This window comes from Mustelus asterias, chromosome 19, assembly GCF_964213995.1.
Source record: "Mustelus asterias chromosome 19, sMusAst1.hap1.1, whole genome shotgun sequence".
Taxonomy (NCBI): domain Eukaryota; kingdom Metazoa; phylum Chordata; class Chondrichthyes; order Carcharhiniformes; family Triakidae; genus Mustelus; species Mustelus asterias.
Window position 1 is genome coordinate 67317713 of NC_135819.1, and position 23801 is coordinate 67341513.

Genomic DNA, 23801 nt, shown 5'->3' on the forward strand with positions numbered 1-23801 from the left:
CATCAGTACAGTGAAAAGTATTGTTTCTTGCTATACAGACAACGCATACCATTCATAGAGAAGGAAAGGAGAGGGTGCAGACTGTAATGTTACAGTCATAGCTAGGGTGTAGAGAAAATCAAGTTAATAATAGAATAAAGCCAACATTTCACATCTGGATGACCCTTCGCCAGAGCAGCTTTGATAGTAACCTCAAATTTGCACTTTACCTACCCCAGATAACCTATCCCCCCCAACTCCCCATTACCAAGAATCTATCCACCTCTGCCTTATCAGATTAACAGACATTTAAAACTACATATTGAGTACCTAACAACTCAGGCATCTACAGAAAATACACAGTAAGGAATTGCAATGAAATTACACTCTTAATCAGAAAGTAAATTAGTGAAGAGAAGTTCTCTATTGCAAGGTCTGAAGAAGGGTAAACTAGACTCGAAACTTTGGCTCTATTCTCTTTTAGTAAGAAGTCTCACAACACCAGGTTAAAGTCCAACAGGATTATTTGGTAGCACAAGCCACTAGCTTTCAGAGCGCTGCTCCTTCATCAGGTAAGTGGGAGTTCTGTTCACAAACAGGGCATATAAAGACACAAATTCAATTTACAAAATAATAGTTGGAATGGTACAGACAATGTGAGTGGAGAGAGGGTTAAGCACAGGTTAAAGAGATGTGTATTGTTTGCAGCCAGGACAGTTAGTGAGATTTTGCAAACCCAGGCAAGTGGTGGGGGTTACAGATAGTGTGACATGAACCCAAGATCCCTGTTGAGGCTGTCCTCATGTATGGAACTTGGCTATCAGTCTCTGCTCAGCGACTCTGCATTGTCGTGTGTCGTGAAGGCTGCCTTGGAGAACGCTTACCCGAAGATCAGAGGCCGAATGTCCGTGACCGCTGAAGTGTTCCCCAACAGCTATTCTCTTTCACAGGTGCTGTCAGAGACCTGCTGGGATTTTCCTGCATTTTCTGTTCTTGTATCCACACAGCATCTTTCGCGACCTTAGAATGCTTTGCAGCCATTGAAGTCCTCACGAAGTGTTGCCACTATTGTAATGCAGGAAATCCAGCAATCAAATGTTACACAGTAAGATTCCACAAGCAGCAGCGAGATAAATTATTCATTTTTTTTTCGTGATGTTTATTGAGGCGTAAATATTGATGAGGCCTCTTCTTGCAGTTCTTTTTAAAATAATGCCTCAGGATCTTTTACACTCATCTGAGAGGGCAGATGGGCTTAACATCTAACCAAAACACCACTCCCAACTCTGGAGCACTCCCTCAGTACAGTGTAGAGTTGTTATTCTGTTGTATTATTTGACCCTCTGATGCAAAGGTGACAGTAATACCCAAAACAGCACCTGACACTGGAGTTCTTGATAGAGAATAGTGAAGGCAACAAGCTGCCTCACCATGCCTGGAAAGGAAACCTGGGTCATGGGACCCCAGGAAGAGTTTCAATAGATTTTTGCTAACTCAAAGGTGAATAATGGCCACAATGCTGAAATGCCATGAAGATTGCCAACTCAAATAGATGTATTTCTGGAGATTTCATTACTTGATGTACTGCCTCCCACTGATCCATCCTCATCACTGGCCATCCAATAAATCTATTTTTTATAACCACCTCAATTGAAAAGTGAACACATTCTTCATGACGCAATATCATGGTTCCTGATTGCAAAATCACCACCCCCCCCATTCCTATTTTTACAAACAATAAATCAAAATGTTCAAAGAAAATGAACAAAAGCATGTTTTTATAGCTCCTGTGATTTTTTTTCCTGGATTGCTCACAGCAATGCCTTTGAACTAAGACGGATATCAGTTGTGGCCCAGTGGGTAATAAATTTTGTCTGAGTCAGAAATGTATTGGTTCAAGTCCCAATCTGAACAAAACAAACATAAAAGCTTATATTCTTATCATAATACTTAAGAAGTACTGAATTGTCAGAGGTGCTCAGAGAGGCCCATCTTCCATCTTGTGCATTTTTGAAGAAGACCCTGCTGTGCTGGGCAATATTCATCCCACAATCCACATTACAGAAATAGATTATCTGGCCATTATCACCTTGCTTTGGTGGGAGTTTGTTCTGTAAAAACTGGTCGGTGTATTTTTTTCTACTTTACAACGGTGACTACACCAATGATATTAATTGGTTGTGAAGCACGTTAGAATAGCCAGTGTTTGTGAACGGTGCTATATAAATGTAAGTTCTTATCTCAATTCCTAGACTCCAGGCAATCCTGGATGGTTGGTTCTAGAATAGGGTGGTCCCATGGGATTCGCCTCACCTCAGCAGACAACTTAAGTACAAGAGGGAAAAAAATAACTGAAATTAAGAATTCTGCACCAATTCTACCTTGGCTTATGAAAATAAATCCATGTCTGATAATGTGTTCTTCTGTTGAGTCGACCCACTAATTTGAAGTGAAGCAATTATTTTGATCAAACAAAGTGATTTGATATCTCTCATTGTTTTAGAAAGTGTGAAAATAAATTTATAATTTGTCTCGCTATTTAATTCTGCTATTGAAGATTTCCTTGTGTTGGCTGATTGTGGTTAAGGTTAGTACTCCGGAACATTTGTGCCGTGCAATGTAGCCGGAGGGACACTGATCATTGCCGGGTCGAAGATGGCAGCGGCCGGTAGCGATGGTGATTTTCCATCGCCCAACAGCAAAAGTGTGGCCGAGACTCCGCAGAAAGTGCGGCAGCTGCTGTCCGACAGCATCGCGGAGACGTAAGTCCAGCGGCTCGGAGTTATTGACTAAAATTACTGAGCGGAAACCGCTTTCTATCGGTCCGGGGGGGGGGGGGGGGGGGGGTCTTCCCCTTACGGACCCTTCCCGCTGAATCTATTTCCAGGGATCGGGATTCTCTAAAACTGTTCCGGATAATCTTTCTCATTGTTACTAAAGCGAAATACCTTCGAGAGCGGAGAAGCCAGATTTGCAATCCCATTGCCGACCCCAATTGTAACAATTCCGTCTCTGATTGAAACGTTTGTGGGTTCAAGCCCCATAAGCCATCGGAGCAGAATTAGGCCACTCGACCCATCGAGTCTACTCCGCCATTCAATCATGGCTGATCCCCTTATTAATCAAGAACCTACCTATCTCTGTCGTAAAGACATTCAATGATATGGTCTCCACAGCCTTCTGCAGCAAAGAGTTCCACAGATTCACCACTCTCTGGCTGAAGATATTTCTCCTCACCTCTGTTTTAAAGGATCGTCCCTTTAGTCTGAGGTTGTGCCATTATAGAGTTTTGAGCACATACACTTAGACATTGTTCAGCATTCGAGTCATTCAGTGTTCGTTTAACATTGGAGAGTGGTGATAACATGTATTTTTCTGCTTTGTTCCCTTCTTCAGGGAGACCACCACTGGGTTTTTTTAAGTGCCTTGAGATTTTTTTTAACACCCACCTGAGACGCTTTGGTTTAAGGGTTTTTCTGGAAGACAGCATCTCTGACAGTACAGCACTCTTGGTGCTCTATTGGAGTGTCAGCTTGGTTTATATGCTGAAGTCTGGAGTGGGACATTAATCCATAATCTTCTGGCAAGACACTCTTCCCTCACCTTGATCACAAAAAGTAAACTAAAGCTATTCTGAGCTAGTAAAATGACCAGCGTTGGGGCAATTCACTGTAAGTTGACCAGCAATGTATTGATATTTGATTTGTTATCCTTTGTTCTATAGTGATCAGACAAGTTCTATCTCCGAATCACCTGATGGCAGTGATTTACCCAGATCGCCAGTTCCTTGTGATTCTGCTAATAAAGAAGCTTTCTTCTCACGGGTTGAAACGTTCACAATATCCTTCAATGTCAACACTAAATTGTAGTGGTGGGAATGCTAAATCTTGCTGCTAAATGTTATGGGGTGTGAACATCCAATGGTACAATTATGGATTCCATACTTTTACGCTTGGGTGGAGGGAATATTCTGAGCCACACAATACCTGGGTGAAGTGCAGTCCCTTATGGGAATTCTTTGAGTTGTTGGATTAAGAGTATTGGATGAGAATTGTATTCACACAATGTTAGTACTTTGGCATAAATGTGATATCTGTGTCTGAGGTTTTGATTCAGTGGGCTGGAGGGGGCTTGACAGAAGCCTAAACATGTTGTACACCAATTGAAATAAATAGCATGTTTCTGCACAGCAAATTCTCGCCATTGGATAGTGTTTAGGAGCAGAAAACCTGGGAATGTTAGTCGATCTTGCATTTCCCCCTTCCCCACTCTGTTACTGTCTGTGTGGATATCAGCAAACAAATCTTACTTCTCTGTATGGCTTGGGGGCCCTAGAACTTTACAGCTGTTGGAGTGAGAGGCATACTGTAAAGAAAGCCAAGAAAATTTGTTCTTTTTTTGCCAGCAAAGCACAGAGCATAACCACTGAATGCAATATTAACTTAGTGCATCTTTAACAGAGTGGGAAGTTAAGAACTTGGTAAGAGCAGAAATTTGGTGCAGAGGGAGAAGAGGGTATATCTTTTTGCCTTTAACACTCGTAGTTTATGCAAGATTAAGACAGTAAGTATTTTAAAAATGTTTGTGTTTTACTGCCAAGTGCAAGTTAGGCCTTAAACTTAAAACAGACTAAAAAACTAAAAACCTATGCAAAAATATAGTATTTATAAACAGGATTTCAGAGCTGGGAGCAGCATACAAACATAAAGATTCAGAAAATATAGTCAGCACAAGTGTGTGAAGTTGTGCAGATAAGTTCCAGATAACTACTTAATTTTTTGGTTAGTGTTTTTAGTGGATTATTTTGCAGTTCATGCTTGTGTTTTGGTGGTGTTAGTGCACAATGGCAATGGTTAGCACTGCTGCCTCCCAGTGCCAGGGACCTGGGTTCAATTCCGGCCTTGGGTGTCTGTCTGTGTGGAGTTTACATGTTCTCCCCTTGTCTCCGTGGGTTTCCTCTAGGTGCTCAGGTTTCATCCCACATTCTAAAGATGTGCAGGATAGGTTGGTTGGCCATGCTAAATTGATCCTTAGTGTCCCTAGATGTGTAGGTTAGAAGGATTGAGGGGTGGGGGGGTTATGGGGATATTGTCTGGGTAAGATGCTGTATCGGAGAGAGTCGGCCCAGTGGCCTCCTTCTGCACTGTAGGGATTTAATTAAATATTCCTAAAGTTAAAATCTATAAATAAATATAGACTCGGATATATTAGAGCAAGTTGTCTAGATTACAGTATGCAAAAGATTACAGATCATAGAATTCCTACAGTACAGAAAGAGGCCGTTCAGCCCATTGAGTCTGTACTGACCACAATCCCACATATTTACCCTGCTAATCACCCTGACACTAGGGTCCATTTAACATGGCCAATCAACCTAACCCGCACATCTTTGGACTGTGGGAGGAAACCAGAGCACCCAGAGGAAACCCATGCAAACACGGGGAGAAAGTGCAAACTCCACTACCTAAGGCCGGAATTGAACCTGGGTCCCTAGCGCTGTGAGGCAGCAGTGCTCGCCACTGTGCCACCGTGCTGCACTGGCAAGATTGTTCCATTTCTCCACCTTAAATCTCAGTCTCAGAATCATTGAACAACTTGAAGACATTCTGACATATAAGAGAGGAGAGGGGGTCCAGGTCTCTGCCATATCTTGCAGAGAGGTGTAGTTTAGAATGAGGCTCGTGTGTCCAGTAACATCCTGAGTCAGGGGAACCGGGTCAGATAGAGAATGAGGATTCACAAAAATGGATCATATCTCATAGGTATGGTGTATTTACTGTCTGTGGGGATAAGGATCTAAATTGTCAGAAAGACAGCCAGAATGCTGACCATAGGACTCAAATTATTAGTGCACTCTGAACAGCAATACTTGTCTACAGCCCTGTATTGTTGGTCCCAACATAGACCAGAATGACTGGATCCTTCCCCTCCTTTTCCAGCATCTTTTCAAGCTGGTTCCAGAATTCCCTCTCTCTGTTCCCAGTTAGGCAACGTGTTATGGCGATCTCTCTATCCTCATTGGGGAGTTGAACAAACTGAAGGAGTGATATGAGAAATAGGGGTTTCATTTCATGGGACACTGGCATCAGTTTTGGGACAGCAAGGAACAGTACCATTTGAGTGGCTGCAACTGAATTAGGCTGGAATTAGGGTCCTAATGCAAGGGGTACATAGATATGTCACAGAAATTTAAAGAAATAAATGTTGGGGGGGGGGCTTCGTAGGGAGTATAAATAGTTCTAAATCCAATGAAAAGGAAGAGGATTAGATAAAATTGAGATTTAGGCAAGGCGGATAGAGGAAAAACTTCAAAAAAAGATAGTTGAAGAAATTAAATCGGGAGAGAGAAAGAAGAATGAGAGGAAAAACATTCGACCAGGAGGACAGGTTAAGCTGTGTGGCCCAGTTCAGCATGCTTTATACAAGCTAACGAGTAATGAGGAACTGAATGAATTGAAGATGCAAATTGAACTTGGAGGATATAACATTGTAACCATTACTGAAACATAGCTGCAAGACGGTCATGACTGGGAACTGAACGTAGCAGGTTGTAAAATCTACAGAAAGGATGGGGAATCTGGTAGAGGGAGAGAAGTAGAATTTCTGATTTGAGGGTGAAATGACATCTATGATAAGAGAGCAGTAGAACTGAAGGCTTTATGGATAGAATTAAAAGATACCAATTGATTTAAGACTCTAGTGTGAGCTGTGCATAGGCCCCCTAGTGGCAGCTGTTAAATGGTAGTTTGTATAAATGTAGAGATTAGACATGCGTGTAGAAAAGGCACTGGTTTTAATGGGTGATTTTAACTTGCATGTTATGGTAAGTTGAGTTCATCTCAGAAAAGTAGCAATTTTTTGAGTTTGTTCTGATTAGCTTCCTGCAACAATGTATTTGGAAGAAACAAGGTGACAAGTTTAAAAGTAGCTGAACATTTATAGCGATAGTACCATGATTGAGTTCAATTTTGTTCAAAAGAGAGAACTGCTAAGTAGTTACTAAAATTCTAGGCTCACTTAGTTTAATGAGACAGAGACTGTCAACAGTAAACTGGACAAATCTGGTAATGGGTAATGTGACAGGTTGTCAAAAGAAAATTTAATGTGACACAACCAGTTTATACCCCTTAGGGGACAAGAACTCTATTTGCCTGTAAAAAATAGCGATGTGACTAAAGAGATAAGAGACAACATAAAACTAAAAAGATAAAACATAAAATAATGCAAATAAATAGCACGAGACATGCAAAAAGCAGCATAAGGTGAATAAAAAAGGAATTGGAAAAGAAATCCGCAAAGCACATAAAAATCAACACAAACTTTAAAAAATCTATTCGGGGGAAAAAACAGAGTAGTCAGGACCCAATGTAGGTCCCTTAAAAACTGATAATTGTGCTATTTCAATAAAAATATGGAAGACATGTTAAATAATTACTTTGTGTCAATATCTACAGAAAAGGCATGCTGAACATCACAAGAAAGCTAAGACTGAATTGGGGACCAGGACTCACCAACAATAATGTTGAACCGTGTGTAATTGAGGCAAATTATTGGTTCGGAAACTGGCTGAGCAGCAGGAGACAGAGAGAACAGATAATGGACAGGCATTTTAGTTGACAGGATGTGACTCATGACATTCCACTGGGATCTGTCTTGGGGCCTCAACCATTCATAGAATCCGACAAGTGCAGAAGGAGACCATTCTGCTCATTGAATCATCAACAAAAATCCCACCCAGGCCCTATCCCTGTAATCCCATATACCTACCCTGCCAATCCCCCTGATACTAAGGACAATTCAGTATGGCCAATCCACCTAATCTGCATATCTTTGGAGTGTGGGAGAAAACCAGAACACCAGGAGAAACCCATGCAGATATGGAGAGAACATGCAAACCCCACACAGTCACCTGAGGCCAGAATTGAACCCGGATGCCTGGCATTGTGAGGCAGCAGTGCTAACCACTGGATCCTAACTGGATGCTAACAGCCACCTGTATTTTATCAATTAATGGATATGTGGTTCTCTACCTAGTCATCCACGTTTCTGGGCACTGAAAAGGTGGTGGCATTGTCAATGTAGATGGAAGGATTAAATTATCACGAGTTATTAATAGATTAAGTGAATAGGCAAAATTGTTGCAAATGGATTTCTCATAGACAATTATGAGGTCATTCACTTTGGCCATAAAGGACAGATCAGAGTATTTTGCAAATAGTGAAAATCTTGAAGTGGCCCAAAGAGTCTGGGGAGGGAGGGGTTCCATGTGCATAAATCAATAAGATGTTGGGGACAGGTATATACAAAAGAAAATCAAAAATGCCAACAGAATGCTGGCCTTTTTAATTGAAGGTCTCGAATACAAGGGGTAGAAGTTGTGCTGCAATTATGCAAAGTCCTTGTTAGACCACATCCAGAGTGCTGTGTCCAGCTCTGGGCACCACACCTTTGGAAGGGTATGTTGGCCTTGGAAAGAATGCAGCATAGATTTACAAGAATGATATCTGGACTCCAAAGGTTAAATAAGAAGCGCGATTACAGAAACTAAGGTTAAATTCCCTGGAATTTAGGCAGTGAGGAGATGATTTGGTCAAATGTTTCAAGATATTAAGGGGAGCTGATGAGGAAGATTCTGCTAGGATGAGGGGATGTAGTCTAAAGATTATAGCCAGCCTTTCGGGTATGACGTTGGAAAACACTTCTGCAAGCAAAAGGTGAAAGAAGTTTGAAATACCCCTTCAGCAGTTGTAGGTGATACTGATAAGTTTAAGTATGAGATTGATAGATTTTGTTAACCAAAATATTTAAGGATCATAGGGCAAAGGCATCTAAGGTGTTAGACACAGATAGCCTTGATGTTATTGAATAGCAGAACATGTTTGAAGAGCTAAATGCCCTATCCCTGTTCATATGTTTCATTGGAACAAGCAAGGTTAAGGGCTATCTGATAACAATTTTCAAAACTGTGCAATATTTTAAGAGGGCAAATTAAAAAAAACTTTGGAGACTGAGGTGAATTGATTGGAAGAATTAAAGCTGGAGATAAACAACATCTTTTCACAGGAGTGGGTAATTGAAATGTGAAGTGCTTCACCACAAGAAGCCATCGTGGCAATGAAATTAACATCATGTAGAAGAGAATTGAATAAATGAAGAAATGGGATAGCTCCAGTTTAAGAGTTAAACGGCACCCACCTGTACTGTAAAATCTATCATAATGAGTGAAAAGAGACAAAAATTATTTATAAAAATTTATTGAGCAAAATCTAACTGTGATTGTAATGTTAAGTGCCAGTGGAAAATGGGCTTCTGAGTGTGGTGCTGAGTCATTAACCAGGAAGGCCCCAGGTTCGCCATGTGATCCGTGCTGATTTAATTAATTAATCACGAATAGTGTTTGTGAGTCAGTGTTTGGGGGGCGGGGGCGGGGGGGCGGGGGGGGGGGGGGTGGATGCAGGTGCAGAGGGTGATAAAGCAGCAAGGGTTCCTGTATCTATCTAATGGTTATCCAGCAACTTGCTGAAAAGCGAGGGGGTGGGAGGGGACTGCGATCTGATTGAATTGAGATAGCCTGCTCATGCTCATTGTCCAGGAATGAATGTTGGCATCTGTGCAGGACGGAGGGTGTGTTACCGAGGGAATCCTACCAATATGGAGTGGGGATGGAAAAAGAATCTAGGAGGGAATTTGAGAGATATGAGGCAAGTTGCACCCCCCTCCCCCTTATTTTGGTGCTCCCTCTCATTCTGCCCTCCATGCACTGCCCTGGAAGAAGCCAGAGGATGAACGGGAGCCTGCGATGACCAAAATGTGAAGTTTCCAAACCCAGCTAAGCTGTTGTGGGAATGGCTGCCATTTGGGGTGACTGGTGATATGCATCCTACCCCTTCCTCCTCTGCGCTCCACAAGTTATGGGGACAGGGTCGCAGTGTGTACCTCCTGTTCTGCATATATTTGGAGGCAATTTATTCTCAGATGGACTGTGGGAAAAGATGCCTTGCAAAGGGAATGTCATGCAAATGATGAACAGTTGAACAAGTAGATTGTGAGCGTTTTCCTTGACAAAGATACTCATTTAAATGGGCTGGGATGTCCTTTGAACTCTCCCCTTTGCAGTGCGCCAAATATGGCTGGACCAACATAGAGTGTGACATGTTGAAGTGTTGCAGCTGTCAGGCATTCCTGTGCACCACTCTGCATCCAAGCCTTGATGCCAATAAATGTAAGTTTGTGTGTTTTATTTTCCACTCAACAACTTGTCCCTTCTTGATTGTCATCACCGCTTTCTCACCTGCTCCTGGTCTATCCTCTCTATCACAGCTCTGTTGATAAAAGCCCAGTCTGATCCCCCAGTTGACGCACTGTGAACTGATCTCGTACAGGCCTATTTCTTTCCTATAATTACTTGGAATTCACAATAGGCCATTCAGACCAACCGTTTCATGCCAATATTTATGCTCTACATCAGCCTTCTCGCATCCTATCAGCATAATCTTCTATTCCATTCTCCCTCATGTTTTTATCTGCCCCTTAAATGCATCTCTATTATACCTCAGCTGTTCCTTGAGATAGAATGTCCTAATTTCCAACCTCCCTCTGTGTAAATTACGCCTGAATTCCTTGTTGAATTTAATAGTGTCTACTTTATTTTTATGCCTTCTAGTTTTAGAATCCTCCATAATTACAGGAATTTCTATGTCTACCCCATTATACCACTTAATGTTAAAGACCTCTATCAGCTCACCTATCCAGAGAAAAGAGCAACACCCATTCAATGCTTCCTGGCAAGTATAATCTCTCAGTTGTGTTGTCATCCTTCTAAGTATTTTTCCATCTTTATATCCAAGAACTGAGCACAGTACATCTTTTGTAGCTTTCTCCTGATATTTCTCATTCCCTTCTGTCTCCAAGAATACATGTGCTTATCTCTTGAGTTAGTTCACACTGTCTTGTTTCCGCGTCCTACTCTGGTCACTTACACTATCATCCTAATATCCTTTGAATAGTTGGATCCTACCTGTATTTACCCTTGCTATTCTGAATTTAGAGCGAGTGTCTGGTACTTGACATTTCCTACTCCTCAAGTGACTGGTTCTCTTTGATTGGGTTGATGCTGGTGAGGGGATTTACTTTGTTTCCGGTAAAATGTATGTGTTTGAAATTTTGCCTTTTAAGATAAAGAGAGGGTTGCTGGACTGCAGGAAGGATTGAAAACAGCGCACGAGAAGTTCTGCTTTTGGCCCGACAGTCCCTGTCCAGGTGAGGTGGGAGTAAATGCGTACGACCTATTTTGGAGATTGAGGCTTTATACGTGAAGCTCATTGTTCTCTTTTTATTCCCTATCCTTCATTTTCTCTCCTGTGTTGAAATGTAGATGACAGTTCCATGGGCAATTGGGGCTGGAAGGGGTTGGGAGTGTGAGGGGGTGGTCATCATGTTCTTGAACTCTAAGTGATGGAAGATCAATCACCTTAATAATCACAAAGAAATTACTTGGGAGAGGTGGGGGTGGAGTTATTTTTTAGCAATTCCTCACTTTTCATCCGGATTTTTTTTGCAATCAGGCTCTTCTCTGTTTCGCTTTGCGCCCTCTCACCTTGTTCTGCCAGCCTCTATGTGTGCACGCATGAACAATAAGTAACAGTGTTGGGACTGGAGTCAGGTCCCTCTGCAGTAATGCTAAACTAGAGCAGGTCAGGGGTTGCCCCCTTCAGGTGACTCATTTGTTCTTTCATTTATACCTGGCAGATCGATTCTGGGATTTACCTCTGAATGAACCGGCAGCACTCCTGCATGGGCTGACAGAGCGGTTCAGGAGTCTATGCTTGCTGGAGTTCCAGTTACCGGCCATCAAACATGAAGACCTCAAAGACATGGTGAGTCCTTTCAATCAGCTCTACCTTCATGCCCGTCTTCTGACTCCTTGCCAGGATACAGTTCAACAGGCATCGGGCTCTCCTTCACAGGGTTGTCTTCACCTCTTATTCCCAGGTGAAGGTTTGAATCTGCACCTTGTATTGTTTTCAACCTGTCCCAGCTGTAATTATTAAAATAGGGGTGTGTGCCTGTCACAGGAAGCTGACGGTGATTGAACACAATTAATCTAAACTATTTGGAAGAATTCTCATGCAGAATCAAAGGCATAAACATTCCGACCAAAACAAAAACCCACTTTAAGGATTTTATACAATGATTGAGTTTTTTTTCATTGAGTGATTAAGGCAAAAGACAAATAATGCATGGTTGCTGTGAGATGGAGTGGCTTGGGGCTGCTAAGCTCCAAGTTCCTAAGTGTTGTGAAAGGGCTAGAATGGTGTTGGTAAATGGGCAAATGGAAATTTGGCAATTTTTGCTAATGGAATAGAGTATAAAAGTCGGGAAGTACTGTATAGGGTGTTGGTGAGACTACATCTGGAGTACTGCACACAATTTTGGTTCATTTACTTAAGGAAGGACATAAATGAGGCAGTTCAGAGAAGGTTCACTGGATTGATTCTTGGGATGAAGGGCTTGTCTTATGATTGAGCAGTTTCGGACTATACTTACTGGAGTTTAGAAGAACGAGAGGAGATCTGGTTGTAGAGAGTTGTTTTTCAAACTGGAGGCCTGTGACCAGCGGTGTGCCTCAGGGATCAGTGCTGGGTCCACTGTTATTTGTCATTTATATTAATGATTTGGATGAGAATATCGGAGGCATGGTTAGTAAATTTGCAGATGACACTAAGATTGGTGGCATAGTGGACAGTGAAGAAAGTTATCTCCAATTGCAACGGGATCTTGATCAATTGGGCCAGTGGGCTGACGAATGGCAGATGGAGTTTAATTGAGACAACTGCGAGGTGATGCATTTTGGTAGATTGAACCAGGGCAGGACTTACTCAGTTAATGGTAGAGCGTTGGGGAGAGTTACAGAACAAAGAGATCTAGGGGTACATGTTCATAGCTCCTTGAAAGTGGAGGCACAGGTGGACAGAGTGGTGAAGAAGGCATTCGGCATGCTTGGTTTCATCGGTCAGAACATTGAATACAAGAGTTGGAATGTCTTGTTGAAGTTGTACAAGACATTGGTAAGGCCGCACTTGGAATACTGTGTGCAATTCTGGTCACCCTATTATAGAAAGGATATTATTAAACTAGAAAGAGTGCAGAAAAGATTTACTAGGATGCTACCGGGGCTTGATGGATTGAGTTATAAGGAGAGGCTGGATAGACTGGGACTTTTTTCTCTGGAGCGTAGGAGGCTGAGGGGTGATCTTATAGAGGTCTATAAAATAATGAGGGGCACAGATCAGCTAGATAGTCAATATCTTTTCCCAAAGGTAGGGGAGTCTAAAACTAGAGGGCATGGGATTAAGGGGAGAGATACAAAAGTGTCCAGAGGGGCAATTGTTTCACATAGAGGGTGGTGAGTGTCTGGAACAAGCTGCCAGAGGTAGTATTAGAAGCGGGTATAATGTTGTATTTTAGAAAGCATTTAGATAGTTACATGGGTACGATGGGTATGGAGGGATATGGGCCAAATGCGGGCAATTGGGATTAGCTTGGGGGTTTTAAAAAAAAGGGTGGCATGGACAAGTTGGGCCGAAGGGCCTGTTTCCATGCTGTGAACCTCGATGATTCTATGATTCTATCTAAGGTATGTAAGATGGTAAAGGTGATTGACAGGGTAGACGTAGAGCAGACGTTTCCCTTGTTGGACATTCTAGAATGAGAGGCCATAGTTTTAGGCTAAAGGGTGGCAGGTTTAAAACAGAAATGAGGAAGCATTACTTCACTTAAAGAGTCATGAATCTGTGTAATTCTCTACCCCAGAATGCAGTGAATGCCAGAACACCAAACAAACTTGAGGAGGAGATAGTTGGGTTTTTAATTAGTAGCAGGGTGAAGAGTTATGGGGAGCAGGCAGGAAGGTGGAGATGAGGCTGAGGTGAGATCAGCCATGATCATATTGAATGACGGAGCAGGCTCAAGGGATTGAATTGCCTACTCCTAGTTCTTATGTCTCACAGTACTGAAGTCCTAGGGAAAGAAGTGGTTAGAGCATGAGAAACTGTGATGAGCCTTCATTTCAATGCAGCGAGTACAAATAAATAGTCCCTTTTACACTGTGTAAAGAAAAGCTTCTCATCCTTCTCTCTTTTGATGGTTGTGGAATTCCGCTTTGCGTCAGCACCTTGAGGAGGGATGGACAAGCAGATAATGAAGGAAGTTCTTGCTGTAACTGTTGCCATGAGGTCTCCTTAGCTTCCTCCTATTCGATGAAATTCCTGTATTCCGATCACAGTTTACTAGTCTTCTGGCATTTTCCTGTGTTATTAAGCTAGTCACTTGAAATACACCTCACCTGTCGATGCATTAAGAGTTTGCTGACCCTGGATTAGACCAAGGGAGTTGCAAGTCTGTTGATAATGTGGTCAGCGCCTGGTTACTGATTTTAAATCAATGATGATTTTTCAATAAGTGCAACTCTGACCATTTTTTTCTTTTGAACAGATTATCACAGAGGAAGCCATCAGCTCACTGTTGCAGTTGGTCGAAGATGAATTGAAGTGTGGCACTGTGTCTGACAGTCTTGAGATAAAAAGCAATGCAGATGTCCTCTCTGTCCATCTTTCTGCCTGTATCCTCGCTCTGTGTGGCTGGGCTGCTGGGTGAGGATGTAAAGTGAATTAGCAATTTGCCACGTAGCCCATTCTGATAGGCCTGTTGGCTAAATCTTAGAACAACCATCCCCTATGTCTCCCCTGCTCTCTCCACCCTGCTGCTCTTTTGAAAGTATTGATTCACATTAGGGCACAGTTCTATGGGTATTTTCCCCCTGCTCTCAGTAGTCATTCACTCTCGGGGATTACATGGGTGGGGTCAGGAGAATATAGATGGGAATGCACAAGGCATTGAAGTTGTGAGACAGGTTGGATGGACCAGTGGATCAAGTAATGTAATTGTCCTATTTTCATATGTCTATATGTTTATATTAGTGTCATGTTTGCACAAATGTATGTATTTGCATCTACAATTTATGTATACGTATATAGGTGCCTGTGTAGCATGTGTAATTATGCTTGTGTGCACATGTGCGTCTGTCCTCCTTAACCACCACCCAAAAGCAGAGGAACTGGTCATTCATCTCACTATTGTTTGTGAGGCATAGTCGCAGAACGGCTGCTATGTTTGTCTCCATAGTAATTGATTTATTTAACTAATTGGTTGTATGTGAAGCTCTGGGAAACTTCAAAACAAAGTGGTAAATAAATACAAGCAATTAAAATAGGTGAATTGGTTAAAATCCATCCATTTCAAGGGACATTGCAATGAATGATTTTCAGAGTGTGAATGTGTAAAGCAGGCAAACCTGGCATCCAATCTGTGCCAGCAATGTGGTAAATTACCTTAAGAGGGAGTGAGTCGAGAAAAACATAAGAGAAGATTATTGCACCTACTTGCTGCTCTGTGTTGGGGACTGGGCAGTACCCTGGCTTTAAGTGATGATTCTGTAAGGAGACATCGCAAACTGTTGGCCATAACAAGCCGATGAAAACCAAATTTGATGCTTCTCTCACCTAACATGCACATTTGCTGAATAACAATCAAAGAATTGGATCACTTTCTTCTTTACTCCCCTTGTCTTTCAAACTCTGCCTCCCACCCACTGATCCCTCAAGACAATGGACTCATGCTAGGGTGCAGTTTCACAGGCATTCCATCTCTCGCCTTAATGGCTATTCTTCATGACTGAGCTCAAACAGAGGGTGAGCAGCTTGTTCACCCTGGAGAATCCCAAATCCCAACTTGTCCCCTGCATTGGCGACATTGAAGGTGACATTAAAGCCGGGAGTAAAATGTCAGGTGCGTCACCACTGGGAGTTCAACTTAATGTTCAATTTGCAAAGAGCCCAACTGAATTTATTTGCAAACAAATTTCATTGAAGTAAGAAACGGCTTTAATTTATATAACACATTTCACAAGCTCAGAATGACCTAAAGGGCGGCACGGTAGCACAGTGGTTAGCACTGCTGCTTCATAGCTCCAGGGACCTGGGTTCGATTCCCGGCTTGGGTCACTGTCTGTGTGGAGTTTGCACATTCTCCTCGTGTCTGCGTGGGTTTTCTCCGGGTGCTCCGGTTTCCTCCCACAGTCCAAAGATGTGCAGGTTAGGTTGATTGGCCATGCTAAAATTGCCCCTTAGTGTCCTGAGATGCGTAGGTTAGAGGGATTAGTGGGTAAAATATGTAGGGATATGGGGGTAGGGTGGGATTGTGGTCGGTGCAGACTCGATGGGCCAAATGGCCTCTTTCTGCACTGTAGGGTTTCTATGATTTCTATGATTAAAGCAGACCATCAAGTGTTTTAGGAGTGCAGTTACCATTGTAATGTAGGAAATGTGGCAGCCCATTTGCACACAGCAAGCTTTCACAAACAGCATGGTGATAATGACAAATTGATAGGTTTCATTGAGCTCACAAGCATACACGGTGTGGTTGTGGATGACAAAAGACTGATCTGTTGATGTCAAAGCTAAGTTGATGAAGGTGAGATGGATGACACTGAGCCTTGTTGGTTTGTGTGGCTCTGCGCCCCATTAGGTGATGCACAATCCAAACTAAACCACTGGGGAGGGGAGGTTGTGGAATGAAGGCTGCCATCTATTTCTAAATTGGCTTCCCTCCACCACACTTGTCTAACTCTGCCTACTTTTCTTTCCCAATATGACTAGATCTCCCTTGGAATTTCTCCACCTGCCCGTTATCACCTGCTCCTATTGCATGCGGAAGGTGGGTCTGTGGAGCTTTCAGCAGATTGATGGTGTTTGTCCGGCCAGCGAATCCGACATTCCCGTCCGCAGTATCTCCCCACAAGAAAACAAGCCAGAAAGGTCGACGCCGACTCCCCCCGCAACGTCTCCTCACAGGATGATCACTCGAAGCCAGGATGCTGCCCAGTCACAGAGCACTGAGCAGGTGCAGTAATCTCTGCCTTGTAGACTTCACTTCTGTGTTATGTTTTTCTCTCTTCACTCTCTCGAAGGTATTAACTGATCATTCACCACAAGCTGGCACACATTGGATGCCAGGTTTGCCTACATAATGATCATTGCACTCTGAAAATCATTCGTTGTGATGTGCCTCGGTAGTTTGATGTGGTCAGAGTGCTATAAAAACATCAAACTTGATATCTGGTATTTTTGTATTCAATCAATTTCCATTCTCTCTATGGACAATGTGGAGTTTCCCAGTCACAGACTTTCGCTAATTCACGTGCTTTAATTGCTTGTATTTATGTAGCACTTTGTTTTGAAGTGTCTCAAAGCTTCACATCCAACCAATTAGTTAAATGAAGCATTTGCTATGTAGGCAAATACAGCAACCATTCTGTGACTATGTCACACAAACAATAATGAGATGAATGACCAGTTAGTCTGGCTTTGGGTGGTGTTTAAGGAGGACATGTGCATATTCACATACATATAATTGTACATGCATGTACATCTGCGAGTGAACAGAGGCAAATACACAAACATCTGCAAACATAACACTAATATAAACATGCAAACATAGGACAATCACATGACTTGAAAAAAATCACTGCTCCATCCAACCTGTCACTCAACTACAATACCTTGTGGATCACCATTTATATACTCCCCATTCCACCCATGTAATTCTCTGAGAGAGATGAATAGACAAGTTTCAAAACCTGGTTCTGGTCTAGCGCATGAGTTGAGATTGTGACCCTGGTCCTCCAACTTATTTAATTTAAATAAACAATCCGTACAAACATAATCTGTTTCTTCATCACCTTTCAAACCCATGGTCAAATCATCCCTAAATCTGTATTTCTCTAAAATGTAGAGATTCCGATCTTTGAGCCTATCTTGATCACTAAGGTGTTTTAAACCAGATTTTAATCTGTAGCGCACCGCTGTATCCTGTCCAAAGTCTCAATATCAGTCATAATGTAAGGAGACCAAGACTGGTTACATGATTGTAACTGAGGCCTAATCAAAGTTTTGTGAAAGGGCAAAGACGTATTTTTTTGTCTTGTAATCTATTCTGCTATAAGTGCACCCTACTTGTTCCAGCTGTTGCTTTACAGTGTTGGTTATGGATGTTTGAAGTTTTCACTAGAACATCCTTTCTCTCTTTTTCATCAACTTTTAGTACATTTTCCTAAAGAGCATATTTATGTTCAGTATTCACCCTGCCTTCGTGAACACTGCATATCATTTGTCAGTCCAGTCCATCCACACATCTAGGTCTGCTTGTGGTAGTCAAGCATCATCACAAAAGCACACACACACACATTAAATTTCAATCCCCCCTGTTAGGGGAGATGATCTTGCTAAAACTGTTTTTATTTTAATCAGCATGAAACCAGCCCCTCGCCCATTGGGTCTCGCACGCGGAGTCGAGATGTCCACAGTCCCATTCTAGTCGATCGAGGCGAGTCAGACTCTGTCGGTTTACATTTGCGGAACAAGCGACCAGTGACCCGAAGCATGGGTCAGGGGGACATGCCTTCCAGCCCACAGCGGAGGTCCAAGCGAATGCGTCTATCCTCATCTACCAGCTCTGTAAGTAGTGGGTATGCAGTGAGGAGGCTAATGAGGCAGTGTTAGCACATACACTATACCAGAGTCAGCTTAACTCAAAAGCACCATTCATGCCTCTAGAGTCAGAAGCTCCTCCAATTCTTGCCTCTTGTGTATCCCTGACTTTTATTGGCAGTCATGTCTTCAACTACCCGAAGCCCTAAGAACGGCAACATCCTCACTAAACCTCTTATTCTGACACCCTCTCTTCTTTTAAGACTCTCCTTAAGACCTATCTCTTTGACCGAAGCATTTGGTCATCTCTCCTAGTATCACCTTATGTGGCTCAGTGTTTATTTTTTTGCTTAATATTCCTGTGAAGCACCTTGGGTCATTCTACTACATTAAAGGTGCTATATAAATTCAAGTTGTTGTGGTGGTTTCAGGCTCCACTTAAATGCACAATCTGGGTTGACACTGTCCTGTCAGATGATGTAAACCAGATGTCTTCTGCCTGCTTCAATAAAATAGTTGGGAATTATGTAGTGTTCTTGCGATATACCAAAGCCTTTCGTTGCTAATGACTAATTTCATTCCTCCCTAAAGCTGTACCATGAACAAATAGTTTCATTCTGGCTGATAAATATAAATCCAGCAGTGACAAAACAGATGTATTTAAACCTAACCATGAACAATTCAGCTGCTGTCCCCGAAAGCTCCTCAGTAAACAGCTGAATGTTGCTGCTGGAAGGTGCTTGGAGTTGGCTCCTGGCTTGTACTGAATGACTTGATCTCACCGAGGGCTGGGAGAAAGGGATTGGTCAGGGGGCCCTGTTCCTGATGGCCAAGCTGCCACCCCCGTGTGGATGTTAACACTAATGTCTGACACTCGGCATTAAAATGATAAAAAGGTCATCACAATAGCGTAGATAGAGAGAGAGAGAAAATTTCCTCCAGTAAGGGGATCAAAAACAAGAGGGCATGATCTTAAATTAAGATCTGATTAGGGGTGAATTCAGAAAGCACGTTTGTCTTACACAGTTTGTGGGAATTTGGAAGTGTCTTCCTTCAGAAATATATGGATGCTGGGCAATAATTGGAGCTTTCAGACCTGAGATCAATTGATTTTTGTTAATTAAGGGGATCAAGGGATATGAAATTAAAGCAGGAAAATGGAGTTGCAGTACAGGTGGCTCACCATCACCTTCTTGGGGGCAATTAGGAATGGGCAATAAATGCTGACCTGGCCAGTGATGCTCCCATTCCATGAGAGATTTTTTAAAAATCCGATTGAGTGAACGGTGGAGCAAGCTTGAGGAGCTGGATTACCATCTCCCGTTCCCACGTTCTGCTCACTGACTAGAGTCGCACAAGGAGAATGACCACTTGAGAAGTACAAGAGCAGTTGGTACCCTTAGACCTGCTGTGGGAAAAAGATCACTACAGATGAAGATGATTCAAAAGCCGGAGAGATGCATAAGTTAATTGTGGTATTTTGTGAGCAGTCTTTTTAGGGTGATTTTGGACAGTCTATTTTATTCTTTTACAGGATAGTACTCGGGGATACTTTAACCCTGTGTCCCAGCACAGGGATTGGTGTCCGTGGATTAGGAGGAAACTGCAACGAGGAGATGAGCCACTCAACTCTGAGTCAGGAGAGCAGACCTCGGCACCTGCTACACCTGAGATGACCGAGCTAGGATGGAAGGAAGCTCTTGGGGTTCTCTTGTCACTGAACAGCTCCCAGACCCCAAACGAGGGCTCGGACAGTGTTGTAAGTAGTGAATTTAAGAGGTCAACTTTTCCCTATTATGATCAATTCACATCCTTCCTTTCCTGAAGAGATGGATGCTTTGCAGAATACAGTTCGAGAGCTGCAGTTGTCCTTTTCTTACCTCGGTTTACTGACTGAATACTGGGAGGGTATTCAATTGCTGTGGGAATTCTAGATGGGGGACTACTGGCTGGCTAGCTGTGAAGGTGTCCTGCATGGTTATGGAGGCCAGGAGAGGACAAGGAAACAGTTTTAAATCCACGGTATTGGTGGAAGTAACATCCTGTGCCAGGAAATCAGAACAATGCCAATCTTCAGGTCTATATCGGCAGCCTGTCCAATTGGAGCATTTTTATATTATCCTGAGGTCCAGTTAGCATTTATGAGATTCCCAAACACACAGTGCATTGGACTTCTGCCAGTCGCTGTTTTTTGAAAAACTGCTGGGTTGGATGCCAGAGTTTGCATCCTCCTCAGTTTTAATGGAAGGGGGAGTGGGGGTGGGGGGATACTAACCTGTTGTTTGATTTGCTTGCTCTTGCAGCCCAGTGAAACTACGGAGGTTATCACCATTGTCATGTTGGCGAGGGGTCGGACAGACAGCTTTTGGTGCCCCCTTTCACCACTTAGGCAGCTATTATTCAAAAGGTTCTGCATCGAGCCAAATGTTTTAACCCAGCAGATAAATGTCTGTGAAGGGCTGAATGCCCTGGAGGATGGAAAGGTGCTCTCCCTCCTCTGGCTAACTGCTCCCCCACACTGTGGGCAATGAGAGAGGTGCAATGAAACCCAGTGCTGTCCCTTCATATGATTATCAAAAAATGGGGAGGTGGAGAGGAACAGCAAAGTCCTGTCTGTGCTAATGTCAAACAGACCATGTTCATGTCCTTCTTTCTTTGTCGTCAGTCTCTTTCAGAAAAGTCCAGCAAGGTGTTCCGAATATTCCGACAGTGGCAAGTCCCATGTTCCTCATAGTGTGAGTCGCTCCTTTTGAAGGGGGATGGCAATGTGGCTGGTGTTGGATTCGATTGGCAGTGGTTGTGATGGCTGAGACAAATTTTGAACCTCTTCATAACAATTACAGACAGTCTGGAGCAACTGGCAGATTATATTTTTTCAAAAACCTACCAATGTCTTTTCAATGAATAGCAGCCCACACGATGGAAAGGAGCTTGTCTGTTTACAGCATCCCTGTAACGAGATGGAAGCCGTGAGGAGGAACGACCATTACTGATCTTCTCTCAGCCTCACAGATGTGCATTTACCATGCATCAAAACATCATAAAGGTTTGGACAAATGTGAATAAAATGTTTTGATAGATGCTGTTGCTTTTGACTTTTTTCTTGTTCTTGAGCTCCTGGCAGTTTTCAATCTTATAATTAATACTTGCCCCTTAAATCCTGCCTCTATTGTAGTGAAGTGTCCACACGATGTCTTGTGGAGGTAGGGACATAGATCCCTTGTGGGAGAGAGGTTAGGGGCAGGTGATTTGATCTGGATGAAGGAATAGGTTTTGAGAACATGGGAACAAGAAGAGGACCTTCAGCCCTGTGAGCCTGTCTGTCGTTCAGTCAGTTCATGACTGAATGCATTGAGACTGAGGGGTTTATGGAGAGATTCCCAGGGAGGGCCCCGACTGCTGAAAACTGATCAGTGTAAGGTAGCGGGTGGCTGACAGGCAATAGACTTGAGTGGGAATAGGAGAGGATGTGGGCTGGGATGCATGGCTGGAGGGACACAATGCTTTGCATGGCTACAGGATAAAGACGAGAACTTAAAAATTGCTGTTAGAGCCAGTGTAAATCAGTGAACGTACATGAAGAGTGAGCAGCCCCCCATGCAGGTGGAATGCAGGCAGTGGGGCTCTGGGTGAGTAGTTCTCGGTGAAGGGGGTCTCGGGCAGTGGAGCTCTGGGTGAATGGTTCTCAGTGCAGGCAAGAGATTGCAGGGGGGAGCTCCGGCTTCAAATGAAAAGTGTTAGGGCTGATTTTCCCAGCCTGCTGGGCTGCTCTAGCAGTGCAACGGGTCGGGAGACATCAGAGAAGACATTTCACAGGCTTTCTGCTGGGCACCCGGGCCTCCGTGAGTCTCCACAGCTAAGATTTTTAGCGTCATCCGCGTGGAGCTGATTTCAATATTTAAATCCTCATTTGAATATAATCAACGGATCCGTGACTGAAGTCTCGGGGCTTGCTAGCATCCCCTCCCCACCCCGGCCAGGAGTGGTTCACTTCAGCGGGGTTTACTATTGCTCCCCACGAATGGGAAACAGCCAATCTGACCCCATTGGAGGGAACAGAGGCCATGGAGAACCCCCCAATAGGTCAGGAATAAAGAGGGGGGAGCTGCCGGAGGGGCAAACTGGCACTGCCCATTGGGGGAGGAGGGAGCTGCCGGAGGGGGAAAATCGGGAGTTTGCAGGGTGGGGGAGTGCAGTAGGCCAGTGATGGGGGTTGCGGGGCGAGCCAGCAATCGGGCTAGCCAGCGATTGGGAGGCCAGCACTGCGCATGCACCGATCTCAGCACTGAAAGCGCAATGGCCCGCTCAGCGATATGCTGCCGGCCTCTCCAGCGGGAATAGACTCTGCCTCTTGATTTTCAGAGTGAATCCTGCTAGGGTGCTCTGCAGTGCTCAGAGTGTCGGAGATTCGCCCTGAAAATCACACTAAAAAAACTAGCGTGAGTTACTCCCATTTTCACACAAATTGGGGACTTAGAATTTTTTTGGGAGAATCCCAGCTGTTGCCTTTTTTCTTCATGAAACGTTCAAGGTGACACAGGGTTATTCACATTTAGTGAAAAAAATCATTGTAACACACGTTCCTTTTAAGGCATGATTAATAAGGGTTAGTGCAATAATGCATAACAGATGACAAAATAAGCAGTAAGTGCTAGCAAATGATAATTTCCCAATTAAAATGTTGTTACTGATGTCTGTAAGGTGCTCCAACCTACGGCGCTTACTGGTGATGGAAAGTAACAGGCATATCAATGGACACACACACTCTCTCTCTCACTCTTTATTCAGGACGACCTAGCTAGGGACAAGATTAGGGAAGAGAGGCTGACAACCAGTTACCCTCCTGCACCAGCCCCATTCACACCCTGGCCATCCACATCCACACACACATCCTGGCAATTTTCCCCACTAGGCCTGAACCTCATTTTTGGGAAGCCAGTGAAGGTAGGTGTGGGTGAAATGGATATGATAGAGGCCACACTTAGATCAGCGTACAACAGTTCTGCGAAGCACAAGGAGAAATGCACTCAACATGGCTGCTGTCGCCATGGTGTAGTAATAAAATGGAACAGCGCAGAAGGAGCCCATTCAACCCATCACACCTTCGCCAGTCTTTGGTAGAATTATCCAATTCATCCCACTCACCTGCTCTCTCTCAATAACCATGTAAATGGTTTCTTTTTTAAGTATTTATCCAATACTCTTTGGAAAGTTACAAATGAGTCTGCTTCCACTGTCCTTTCAGGCAGTGCATTCCTGATCATAACTTGTTGCATA

The 23801-nt window shown here is 43.4% G+C and overlaps 1 protein-coding gene across 3 annotated transcripts; it reads left to right on the forward strand.

Moving 5' to 3' along the window:
* Nucleotides 1-2260: 2260 nt before the first annotated feature.
* On the forward strand, nt 2261-21611 carry zc3hc1 (zinc finger, C3HC-type containing 1). Of its 3 annotated transcripts, none has more exons than XM_078235798.1 (10): nt 2261-2741; nt 3704-3818; nt 10051-10201; nt 11155-11238; nt 11728-11855; nt 14473-14630; nt 16695-16938; nt 18345-18551; nt 20059-20283; nt 21190-21611. In XM_078235798.1, exons 1-10 carry the CDS (start codon nt 2635-2637, stop codon nt 21256-21258), a joined length of 1488 nt encoding a protein of 495 aa, XP_078091924.1. In that variant the 5' UTR covers nt 2261-2634; the 3' UTR covers nt 21259-21611. The 3 variants fall into 3 exon arrangements, with proteins under 3 accessions (XP_078091924.1, XP_078091925.1, XP_078091926.1); XM_078235800.1 differs by lacking the exon at nt 2261-2741 and adding an exon at nt 3376-3596; XM_078235799.1 differs by lacking the exon at nt 18345-18551 and having other exon boundaries at nt 2271-2741.
* Nucleotides 21612-23801: the final 2190 nt, after the last annotated feature.